At 45.0% G+C, this 13171-nt stretch overlaps 1 protein-coding gene across 2 annotated transcripts in view; it reads right to left on the bottom strand.

The window, feature by feature from the left end:
- Positions 1–673: 673 nt before the first annotated feature.
- Positions 674–13171, bottom strand: part of INPP1 (inositol polyphosphate-1-phosphatase) — a 272313-nt gene continuing 259815 nt past the window's right edge. For both annotated transcript variants that reach the window (XM_040440671.1, XM_040440672.1), the window contains exon 6: positions 674–1237. In XM_040440671.1, coding sequence (XP_040296605.1) covers positions 679–1237 — 559 coding nt within the window. In that variant the 3' untranslated portion in view covers positions 674–678. The remainder of the gene's footprint in view (positions 1238–13171) is intronic.

Genomic DNA, 13171 nt, shown 5'->3' with positions numbered 1-13171 from the left:
GCTGTACTGTCTCAGGAGGTCAAAGGGGAGGAGCATCTCATTGTCTTCCTAAGCTTCAAGCTCACCCCAGTCGAAACCAGGTACAGTATAGTGGAGAGAGAGTGCCTGGCTATCAAGTGGGAACTCGAGTCACTCCGCTACTATTTGTTGGGGAGAAAGTTCCACCTGGTTACCGACCACTCCCCTCTCAAATGGATGAGCCAGGCCAAGGACACCAGATGGTTTTTGTCTCTGCAGAACTTTAAGTTCTCGGTAGAACACAGAACAGGCCGGTTGCAGGGAAACGCGGAAGCCCTGTCATGGGTGCATTGTCTGGCGTGTATCCACTCCCTCAGGGTTGAACAAAGGGGGGGGGGGGGTTATGTGACACAGTGAAGGGTGGTGTCTGGCAAGGCAGGTATTTTCCTCCTAGCATGTGTGGCTGTGCTGGTTTCCAGCCAGGTGAGGTCAAATACCAGACCGGAGTTTAGCAGAGATGTCTCTGTTTTTGGGATCTGAAGCTTTGTGCCGTGCTGGAGGGCTGAGAGTCGCACGCTGGGAAAACAGGCCCCCTATATAAATAAAGTGGTTTATACATTGAGTATATTTTATTACAGTTCTGGGATAGAAATGATATAATACAATATATACCTGTGATTCATGTAACAACATTTTGCAATAAAAGTAACTTAAATATCATTAAAGAAGTTCATTTGGTAACGACAAATTGTTTATAAACAGCTTAATAAAGAATTCCAGTTGTTCTTCTGATCTGTAAGCAACAAGTCCTCCTTTATTAGCCCATCTATCTGCTCCTTTTGCTCCTTGCACTTCAGAATTATACAGGAGATGTGGCCTGACACACAGTTTCTTATTTTGATTGGCAAACTTGATACATTCTGAAAGGTCCAACATTCCACCTCCTAGAGATTTAAGAATGGCATGAGGAGCACAGCTATCCCATTTAAATGTGGTATCTTCAGAAAAGACATAGAAATCCACAAGATCTTGAATCACACAAAGGCATTTGTAACCTGCTCCAGCAGCAAAATGCAGATTTTCGCCACACACTATTGATAGGGCGCTGAGAACATCTTTTGCTTCAGCTGAGCTTGTCACAGCAGAGTAGGAATTCTTTTCAAGGTAAGCAGTCGGCTGCAAGCCTTTGTTGTCAGTTTTTTCATTGGCAGCAGAAAATTGCAGAGAACAGATATTGAATTCCATATATGATAATCCCCAGTACCACTGACCTTTCCATCTAAATTGAAAAAAATATAATATTAAACATTAAAAAATTAAATAAAATTCCACAAACTCCAACTATTTAACCCCTTCAGTACTAAAGGCAGATTTACACTGCCTGATATTCGGGCAGATTATCAGGAGCAAACTTTCTTGTGAACGCTCAGTCCCGCCAATCTGCCCATCTAAATGTGCTGCTGATCATCTGATGAAAGAGTGAAACTTTCATTTATCTGGTGTTCTTGTTGTTTGTGCAGGAACACCAATTATCGTTTCTGGGCAGCAGATCATGCGGTCTAAACAGCCATCTGCTGCCCAGAAACACTGATTCCATATGGGGAAGCGTGTCCCTTATCATCATACAGTGGAGGCAATCGCTGAATGTAAATGCAGCGGTCTTCTTCACTGAACAAGCACCTTATTGTCAGGAAGGAATGCTTCCTTATCGATAATCTGCTGTTACATCGGGACGTGTAAATCTGCCTTAAGACACTTTTCACCTTAAGGCCCAGGAAGATTTTTTGCAAATCTGACATGTGTCACTTTATATGGTAATAACTAGAATGCTTTTGCTTTTACTTATCCAAGACACTCGGAGACTGTTTTCTCATGACACATGTACTTCATGTTAGTTGTAAATTTGAGTTAATATGTTTTACCTTTATTTAAAAAAAAAAAACATTTAAGACGGTGTAAGAAGGTACAAGGAATCATCGTGGATGATAGGTACGTGTCACCGAGGTTCCTGGCCTCGGTGGAGTAAGAGCCGGTTTTTATGTGTCAGCAGCAGTTGCTGTTTGACACCTTAATACTTAGTATGGCTGTATAGCTGATCCGGGACAGCTCTTACTGGGAGTAGTCAAAGTGCTTAGTGGGTGACTACTACCCATGTTCCAGGCCGGGTTTTGCCAGGCATAAATACCAGCTAGCACTGCCAGGTGGAGAGGGTTATCTCCGTCTGATAGTGGAGCTCAGGAGATGTGCTGGGATCTGAGGCTTGTGCCGTGCTGGAGGGCTGAGACCTGTTTGTAGGGGAAACAGGCCCCCTAAAAGCCTGCTATGGACTGCTAGAGGCAGAACTTCCCACAAGGTGATTTTTGCTATGTGTACTTTCCACTGTGTGTGAACACCAAGACTGCAAAGTGACGTTTTGTTTTTGCTTTGTGTGTGAATAAAAATGGAAGTGCGATTTAAGAACTGGTAATTTACCTCTGTACTGCGTCCGCACACCCTGTCTTCCAGAGCGAATCCCCACAACGGATAGTGACACCTCACCTAAAATAATTACTTAACATTCCCCATATGTCTACCTTATGTTGGCAAAATTGTCTAAATATAATTTTATATTTTAAGACATTAGAAAGCTTAGAATTTTACAAGCAGCAACTTTTCAAGAACATTTCAAACGCGCTTTTTCAAAGGACCAATTCAGTTATAAAGTGACTTTGAGGGGCTAATATAATTGATACCACCCATAAATGACCCCATTTTAAAACTACAACCCCCTACAACATCAAAACTAATTTAAAAAAACTTTGTTAACCCTTTAGGTGTTCAACAAGAATTTAAAAGAGGTGAAATTTAAAAATGTTACCTCTTTTTTGCAGATTTTCCATTTTGATAATTTTTTTCTGGCAACACAGCAAGGTTTAACAGCAAACACCCCATATGCGGTCATAAACTGCTGTATGGGCACATGGCAGGACTTGAAAGGGAAGGAGCGTCATATGTTTTTTGGAGGGCAGATTTTGCTGGAATAATTTTTGGGCACTATGTTGCATTTGAAGACACCCTGAAGTACCCCAAACAGTGGAAGCCCCCAAACAGTGACTCCATTTTTAAACTTACACCAACTCCAAAGAATTTTTAAAGGGGTGCAGTGAGCACTTTGGCCCAAAAGGCATTTCATATAATTTAGAAACACTTGGCCGTGAAAATGAAAAATCACATATATTTCACCAAGAAATCCAGCTTAACCGCCTCCGGACCGCCTAACGCAGGACCGCGTTCCGGAGGCGGCAGCTCTGCGCACAGTCACACATATATGTGTGTATACACAGGCGCGCGCGTTCACAGGATCGGAAGGTAAGCGAGTGGATCTCCAGCCTGCCAGCGGCGATCGTTCGCTGGCAGGCTGGAGATGTGATTTTTTTAACCCCTAACAGGTATATTAGAAGCTGTTTTGATAACGGCGTCTAATATACCTGGTCCTCTGGTGGTCCCTTTTGTTTGGATCGACCACCAGAGGACACAGGCAGCTCAATAATAAGTAGCACCAAGGGGGGCGTGGCCAGCAGCCGGCATGTGAGCACGCTTCTGTGAGTAGCTCCACTTACCCTCGATAATCTTTCACCATCCTGACAAACTGCCAACTCCAGGCACAGAGTGGACGGTGTGTAGGAGACGAAGGAGACCCCGCACACCGACTATGGGGCCCAGCAAAGCGCAAACGGCTGCGGAGAAGCTCAAAGAGTTCGCCAGGTCTGAGGCCCAAAGTGGAGCCACGACTCCTACACGTGCGGCTGTAACCCGCGGGCAGGCTGCTCAACAGGCGGATGCAGAGGAAGGCGCTGAGCAGGAGTTTACCCTCAAGGCAGCTTATGAGCAGTTACTAGTGGCAATATCATCATGCCAAACATCACTCACCGGGAAGCTGGAGGAGGTGAGAGTGGATGTGGGCCTGCTCCGCCATGACATGCAGCAGCTCAGAGACCGGGTCAAAAACACAGAAGATCGCGTGTCTGCGCTGGAAGATCTGATCAGACCCATGGCAGGGAAGATGCAAGACCTGGAGCGATCCGTAGGTCAGTGGCAACAGAAATGTGACGACCTGGAAAATAGATCGCGCCGCAACAATGTGAGGATCTTGGGCCTACCAGAGAAAGCTGAGGGCAGAGATCCTGCGGCCTTCCTAGAGGCCTGGTTTAAAGAGCAGTTCCCTGAGGCACCCTTCTCTCCTGCATATACCGTGGAGAGGGCACATCGTGTCCCAGCCAGATACCCCCCACCAGGGGCTCCTCCTAGACCCCTCTTGGCGCGTCTGCTGAATTGGAGAGACCGGGATCTTATCCTTAGACAGGCCAGAAGCAAGCAAGACATCAGGCATGAAAATGCAAAGATCTCCCTTTTTCCGGATTTCTCTGCAGATCTCCAGAAGAGGAAAGCCACATTTGTTGCAGTTAAACGTCGCCTTCGGGATCTAAATCTTCAATATTCGATGGCTTATCCGGCCCGCCTTAGAGTCATAGACGGCGATAAAACCGTGTTTTTCAATGATCCTCACGAGGTGGAGGACTGGGCCTCAAGAAAAGCTGCGCGTCCCGGACCGCGCTGCACTTTTCGCTGTCTGTTCACAACAAGTATTAAAACATCCTCATATGTCTGATTCTAGGGAGACTTGTTCTTGTTTGCCCTGAGCATGACATTATTTAAGATGCAGCACAGCTGATATTGGTCACTTTTTCATGTTCTGGACTGCATTTGATAGTCTTATGTGTGTTCTCACTTAAATGCAGGGCGTTTCCCTGCACACAGCACCAGTCACTTTGTCAACATGTTCCATTGTCATGTATTAAGGCCTGCAGTTTTGCATATATTTGCTGAATGGGGGGTAGGAGCAATACCTGTATGGTTATAATACCTATTTGCACTATACAGGTCCCCGAGTTAAGGGCCACCAAGTTAGTCGGATCAGGATTCGACACCTTTATGTTTATAATGTTATTGTTCTGTATTACGTTTTTGTATGCTCAAGCTTATATGTCTCAAGTATGGCCATCTCTCTTCATGATAGCAACAGGGGAGTCTCTGCTCTATGTTGATCAAATGCCTAAACTGTCAGTGTATGCAATGTGGATGTGGGTATTTGTCCTTGATTCAAACCTGGTGATTCCATGGCCTCCATGAGAGTGATGTCATGGAACGTGAGGGGACTGGGAGACCCTAATAAGAGGATTGCGATTTTTTCTCAAATACGCTCCTTTAATCCTCATATTCTGGGCCTTCAAGAAACCCACCTCACCCCGGAAACAGGGAACAGGTTGAAAAAGCCCTGGGCGCAACACTTATTCAACTCATATGGGAGCTCTCACTCCAGAGGTGTGGCCCTGTTCCATAGAAGCCTCAGATGCGAGATTCACTACTCAGCTGTGGATCAGGGAGGGCAGTACATCTTCATACATGCTCATATTAACTGTGTCCCATATGTGATTGTTAATCTGTATAATTCCCCTCCTGCATCTTTATCCCTTCTACAAGCAGTCACGGGTTTTGTGGCTAACTATCCCAATGCCTGTTTCATATGTATGGGAGACTTTAATCAAGTAGTCAGTGAGGATTTAGACAGATTCAGCTGTAGGGCAGATAGAGGAGGGACGGGAGGGAACAGCACGGTTCTTGCCAGAATATTGCAGGAGATGGGATGGGTAGACATGTGGAGAGCCAGGAACCCACTAACGAGGGTATACTCTTGCTTTACCCCTGCCAGGGGAGCCCTGTCCAGAATTGACTACTTGTTTGGCAATGCCATAGTATATACTGACCTGGTGAATATTAGGCACGGACCACAGGGCCCTTCCGACCATGCCCCATTGTTGGCGGAGTTGGCCCTGACTGATCATGCCGGCGCTGGCAGTAAGATGCGTATACACCCTTTCTGGCTGTCCTTGTTTGGTTTAAATGACAGAATCCCTGATCAGTTGAGGATGTTCTTTGAGGTACAGGGCGAGTCTACAGACGCACTATTGCTTTGGGAGACAATGAAAGCGTACCTTAGAGGTTGCATCAAATCCTCCATCTCATACGTTAAGAGAGATTCACAACGTAAGGAAAATGATTTACATGCCAGCTGCAAGGAGGCAGAGAGGGCGTTCACTGAGTCCCCCTCTGAAGAGCGCAGATTAGAGTGGTTATCCAGAGGGAGAATGTACATGCTGCATCTGGAGGAAAAGAGCAAAAGGAAGCTCTTCTTCCTTAAGCAACAGGCGTTTGAAACAGGCAATCAGACAGGGAAGTTACTTGCACATATAGCACGCACTAATAATATAATATGTCTCCCCCGGTACTCAGGATACAGGAGACTGACAGACGCATAATGGAATCGGTGCAAGATATATTGAAATGCTTTCATCATTTTTACAGAGACCTATACAAATCAGCAGCTACTTACTCAGGGCTAGAATTAGAGTCCTACCTCACTGAAGTGTCTCATCCTCGGCTAGCGGACCTAGATAAGGGTCTTATGGAGGAGGATATTACATTAGAGGAAGTGGAGAGAGCCATTAAGGGTCTACCGACAGGGAAAGCCCCAGGCCCAGATGGCATCCCGGTAGAGGTATATTCTAAGTATGGGGAAAATCTAAACCCTCAGTTACTGAACCTGTACCGAGCGGCGCACTCCCGTGGCTCCTTGTCAGATTCCATGTATGATGCATCCATTGTTATGATCTTGAAGCCTGGCAGGGACACATTGGAATGTGGATCTTATCGTCCAATTTCACTTTTAAACTTGGACTATAAAATCCTGACCAGAATTATAGCCAATAGATTGAATAAGGTCATCACGTCAATAATTCACTCTGATCAGTCGGGCTTCATGCCTGGAAGGTCCACATCAGACAACATTAGGAGGGCTCAAGTAATTGCGCAGCTGGGGGTAGCTAAGAAGGAGAGATGGGCTTTGGCCTCACTGGACACGGCCAAGGCTTTCGACTCGTTGGAATGGCCCTTTTTGACTGCAGTGCTGGGCAGCTTTGGCTTCGGTCCTAAATTCATTAAATGGATAGAAATATTATATAAAAAACCCACTGCTAGCATCCAACTGAACGGTTCCCACTCTGATAGGTTCCCCTTACTCAGAGGCACGAGGAAGGGATGCACGCTCTCGCCTTTGCTGTTTGCAATTGCCATAGAGCATCTGGCCATTAGATTTAGACAGGACCAGGTTTATGCAGGTGTCTGCTAGGGAGATAGGGAAGACAGGATTGGACTGTATGCAGATGACTTGATCCTCTTTATGTCGGAACCAGAAGTATCTCTACTAAGAGCTATTGAAATCATAGAGCGCTTTGGGCAATACTCCGGGCTGCACATAAACTGGGGCAAGTCTGCCATCATGCCACTCTGGAACCATGATTGGCCTAGTTGTCGAAACAACCTGCCTGTAGTTGATAGGTTTAAATACTTAGGGGTAATAATCACTAAAGAGCCCCAACTCTCCTATGTATTGAATATTGAACCCTTAGAGACCATATTCCAAGATAAGGTTAAAACATGGGAGACCCTCCCTTTGTCGGTTATGGGTAGATTGAATCTTGTAAAGATGGTACTCTTGCCCAAGGGTTTATACTTGCTGTCCCACGCCTGTACGCCAGTCCCCAGGGGTTTTAAACGTATCCATGCTATTATAGCCTCCTTTGTATGGGGTAAATCTAGGAGGAAACTCTCACTGTCAGTTTTACAGAGGCCGAGGCTACAGGGAGGAGCTTCCCTTCCAGACTTCTTTCTTTATTATATTGCAAGTCAACTTAGATTTCTGAGATATTGGGTCACCGATGCCCCAAGCCCAAACGCAGAATGCTACCTGCACAAATATTTGCAAGTCCCCACGCTGTGGCCCGTTCTGGAGGGATCTCGCCATATTCAAAAGGGTCTTCTCCCAGTACATAAGCTAGCCCATCAGATATGGCAGGCATCTAAGTTAAATTCCTACAAGGATTTGCCAAGTGAAGTTCCCATATGGGATAACTGTATGTTCCCACATCTGGTAAAGCTGGAGGGTGTGTCTGACTGGAAGAGGCATGGTATACTCACTTTGGGCGATCTATATGAGAGCGGGCAGCTTAGATCATTCTCCCAGATTCAGGATAAGTTTCAGGTGTCCCGTACTCTTTTCTTCAGGTACCTCCAATTGAGACATGCACTACAGGCCCAATTCAGAGGTGATAACAGGAGTATTTCTAAATACCCTATCATAGGGGTTTTAAAATCGCAAGGCCCGAGAGGCATAGTCTCAGCGCTATATACACACTTGTTGGACTGCCGCCTGCTGGTGGCCCCGTTGGCCGTTGAGGGCAGATGGAAGTTGCTAATACCATCTTTGTCTTCTGAGGATTGGGAGGAGGCATTAATGGCTCCGACCAAGGTATCACCCTCTATAAATAATAGGATGATCCAGCTTTTTATCCTTCATTGTAGCTATCTCACGCCCACCAGACTTCAAAAGATGGGCAGGATTAGCCACTCCAGGTGCCATAGATGCGATGCTGTTGGAGCCAATTTTTGGCATATGATGTGGGATTGTGAGTTAATTCGACAGTTCTGGATTTCAGTTCTGGAGGTCCTCGCAACTATGGTTCCTGTGACATTGCCATTATGCCCCAAGATGTGCATTCTTGGAGTCATTGATGAAGAGTCGTGGTCACACTACCACAGAATCTTCTTAGCGGAAACACTATTTCTAGCTAGAAAGGCAATTGCCATAAGATGGATGGGAGATTCCCCCCCCCTCGAAGGGACAATGGCTCACTCTTGTGAACCACGCAGTCTCCATGGAGAACATTGTGTATAAGCATAGGGGGTGTCCACAAAAATTTAATAAAGTCTGGGGTGACTGGTGTGCCTCTCCTCTCACCTTACACTCATCGCGTCTGCACTCGACGGGTGACGGGTCACATTGATCTTCGAACCAATATTCAGATACTTTATAGCACTGTTATCACTGATGTTAATGTTGGAGCATTTATGTGTGTGATTTGTCTATTCTGTGAATATTGTATGCTGTCAGGGTTAAGAACATGTCCTTTTACATGCTAGAGTCCTGATAAATGTCAATGTCTTTATGTATCACTGTTCTCTTGGTATTTCTGAGGCGCCCCTGCGTGGGCCATCACATTGCTACATGTATGCCATACTTGTGTCATTCTCTTTTAATAAAACGAGCAAAAAAAAAAATAAGTAGCACCAAACACCACTACACTACACCCCCCGTCACTTATTAACCCCTGATCACCCCATATAGACTCCCTGATCACCCCACTGTCATTGATCACCCCCCTATCATTGATCACCCCCTTGTAAGGCTCCATTCAGACGTCCGTATGTTTTTTACGGATCCACGGATACGTGGATCGGATCCGCAAAACACATACGGACATCTGAATGGAGCCTTATAGGGGGGTGATCAATGACAGGGGGGTGATCACCCCATATAGACTCCCTGATCACCCCCCTGTCATTGATCACCCCTCTGTAAGGCTCCATTTAGACGTCCGTATGTTTTTTACGGATCCACGGATACATGGATCGGATCCGCAAAACACATACGGACATCTGAATGGAGCCTTATAGGGGGGTGATCAATGACAGGGGGGTGATCACCCCATATAGACTCCCTGATCACCCCCCTGTCATTGATCACCCCCCTGTCATTAATCACCCCCCTGTCATTAATCACCCCCCTGTAAGGCTCCATTCAGATGTCCGTATGTGTTTTGCGGATCCGATCCATGTATCCGTGGATCTGTAAAAAACATACGGACGTCTGAATGGAGCCTTACAGGGGGGTGATCAATAAAAGGGGGGTGATCACCCCATATAGACTCCCTGATCACCCCCCTGTCATTGATCACCCCCCTGTAAGGCTCCATTCAGAATTTTTTTCGGCCCAAGTTAGCGGAAATTATTTTTTTTTTTCTTACAAAGTCTCATATTCCACTAACTTGTGTCAAAAAATAAAATCTCACATGAACTCACCATACCCCTCACAGGATCCAAATGCGAAAGATTTTTTAGACATTTATATTCCAGACTTCTTCTCACGCTTTAGGGCCCCTAAAATGCCAGGGCAGTATAAATACCCCACATATGACCCCATTTCGGAAAGAAGACACCCCAAGGTATTCCGTGAGGGGCATATTGAGTCCATGAAAGATTGAAATTTTTGTCCCAAGTAAGCGGAAAGGGAGACTTTGTGAGAAAAAAAATATAAAAATCTATTTCCGCTAACTTGTGCCAAAAAAAAAAAAATTCGATGAACTCGCCATGCCCCTCATTGAATACCTTGGGGTGTCTTCTTTTCAAAATGGGGTCACATGTGGGGTATTTATACTGCCCTGGCATTTTAGGGGCCCTAAAGCGTGAGAAGAAGTCTGGGATCCAAATGTCTAAAAATGCCCTCATAAAAGGAATGTGGGCCCCTTTGCGCATCTAGGCTGCAAAAAAGTGTCACACATCTGGTATCGCCGTACTCAGGAGAAGTTGGGCAATGTGTTTTGGGGTGTCATTTTACATATACCCATGCTAGGTGAGATAAATATCTTGGTCAAATGCCAACTTTGTATAAAAAATGGGAAAAGTTGTCTTTTGCCGAGATATTTCTCTCACCCAGCATGAGTATATGTAAAAAGACAACAAAAAAAACACATTGCCCAACTTCTCCTGAGTACGGCGATACCACATGTGTGACACTTTTTTGCAGCCTAGGTGGGCAAAGGGGCCCACATTCCAAAGAGCACCTTTAGGATTTCACAGGTCATTTTTTTACACATTTTGATTTCAAACTACTTACCACACATTAGGGCCCCTAGAATGCCAGGGCAGTATACCTACCCCACAAGTGACCCCATTTTGGAAAGAAGACACCCCAAGGTATTCCGTGAGGGGCATGGCGAGTTCCTAGAATTCTTTATTTTTTGTCACAAGTTAGCGGAAAATGATGATTTTTTTTTTTTTTTTCTTACAAAGTCTCATATTCCACTAACTTGTGACAAAAAATAAAAACTTCCATGAATTCACTATGCCCATCACGAAATACCTTGGGGTGTCTTCTTTCCAAAATGGGGTCACTTGTGGGGTAGTTATACTGCCCTGGCATTTTAGGGGCCCGAATGCGTGAGAAGTGGTTTGAGATCAAAATCTGTAAAAAATGGCCGGTGAAATCCGAAAGGTGCTCTTTGGAATGTGGGCCCCTTTGCCCACCTAGGCTGCAAAAAGTGTCACAAATCTGGTATCGCCGTACTCAGGAGAAGTTGGGCAATGTGTTTTGGGGTGTCTTTTTAAATATACCCATGCTGGGTGAGAGAAATATCTTGGCAAAAGACAACTTTTCCCATTTTTTTTTATACAAAGTTGGCATTTGACCGAGATATTTATCTCACCCAGCATGGGTATACACTACGTGCAGAATTATTAGGCAAATGAGTATTTTGACCACATCATCCTCTTTATGCATGTTGTCTTACTCCAAGCTGTATAGGCTCGAAAGCCTACTACCAATTAAGCATATTAAGTGACATGCATCTCTGTAATGAGAAGGGGTGTGGTCTAATGACATCAACACCCTATATCAGGTGTGCATAATTATTAGGCAACTTCCTTTCCTTTGGCAAAATGGGTCAAAAGAAGGACTTGACAGGCTCAGAAAAGTCAAAAATAGTGAGATATCTAGCAGAGGGATGCAGCACTCTTAAAATTGCAAAGCTTCTGAAGCGTGATCATCGAACAATCAAGCGTTTCATTCAAAATAGTCAACAGGGTCGCAGGAAGCGTGTGGAAAAACCAAGGCGCAAAATAACTGCCCATGAACTGAGAAAAGTCAAGCGTGCAGCTGCCAAGATGCCACTTGCCACCAGTTTGGCCATATTTCAGAGCTGCAACATCACTGGAGTGCCCAAAAGCACAAGGTGTGCAATACTCAGAGACATGGCCAAGGTAAGAAAGGCTGAAAGACGACCACCACTGAACAAGACACACAAGCTGAAACGTCAAGACTGGGCCAAGAAATATCTCAAGACTGATTTTTCTAAGGTTTTATGGACTGATGAAATGAGAGTGAGTCTTGATGGGCCAGATGGATGGGCCCGTGGCTGGATTGGTAAAGGGCAGAGAGCTCCAGTCCGACTCAGACGCCAGCAAGGTGGAGGTGGAGTACTGGTTTTGGCTGGTATCAACAAAGATGAGCTTGTGGGGCCTTTTCGGGTTGAGGATGGAGTCAAGCTCAACTCCCAGTCCTACTGCCAGTTTCTGGAAGACACCTTCTTCAAGCAGTGGTACAGGGAGAAGTCTGCATCCTTCAAGAAAAACATGATTTTCATGCAGGACAATGCCCCATCACACGCGTCCAAGTACTCCACAGCGTGGCTGGCAAGAAACGGTATAAAAGAAGAAAATCTAATGACATGGCCTCCTTGTTCACCTGATCTGAACCCCATTGAGAACCTGTAGTCCATCATCAAATGTGAGATTTACAAGGAGGGAAAACAGTACACCTCTCTGAACAGTGTCTGGGAGGCTGTGGTTGCTGCTTCACGCAATGTTGATGGTGAACAGATCAAAACACTGACAGAATCCATGGATGGCAGGCTTTTGAGTGTCCTTGCAAAGAAAGGTGGCTATCTTGGTCACTGATTTGTTTTTGTTTTGTTTTTGAATGTCAGAAATGTATATTTGTGAATGTTGAGATGTTATATTGGTTTCACTGGTAAAAATAAATAATTGAAATGGGTATATATTTGTTTTTTGTTAAGTTGCCTAATAATTATGCACAGTAATAGTCACCTGCACACACAGATATCCCCCTAAAATAGCTAAAACTAAAAACAAACTAAAAACTACTTCCAAAAATATTCAGCTTTGATATTAATGAGTTTTTTGGGTTCATTGAGAACATGGTTGTTGTTCAATAATAAAATGAATCCTCAAAAATACAACTTGCCTAATAATTCTGCACTCCCTGTATGTAAAATGACACCCCAAAACACATTGCCCAACTTCTCCGGAGTACGGCAATACCAGATGTGTGACACTTTTTTGCAGCCTAGGTGGGCAAAGGGGCCCACATTCCAAAGAGCACCTTTCGGATTTCACCGGGCATTTTTTACAGATTTTGATTTCAAACTACTTCTCACGCATTCGGGCCCCTAAAATGCCAGGGCAGTATAACTACCCCACAAGT

The sequence above is a fragment of the Bufo bufo genome, chromosome 7, assembly GCF_905171765.1.
Source record: "Bufo bufo chromosome 7, aBufBuf1.1, whole genome shotgun sequence".
NCBI classification, from domain to species: Eukaryota; Metazoa; Chordata; class Amphibia; order Anura; family Bufonidae; genus Bufo; species Bufo bufo.
This window is presented reverse-complemented; position numbering and strand designations above follow the sequence as displayed.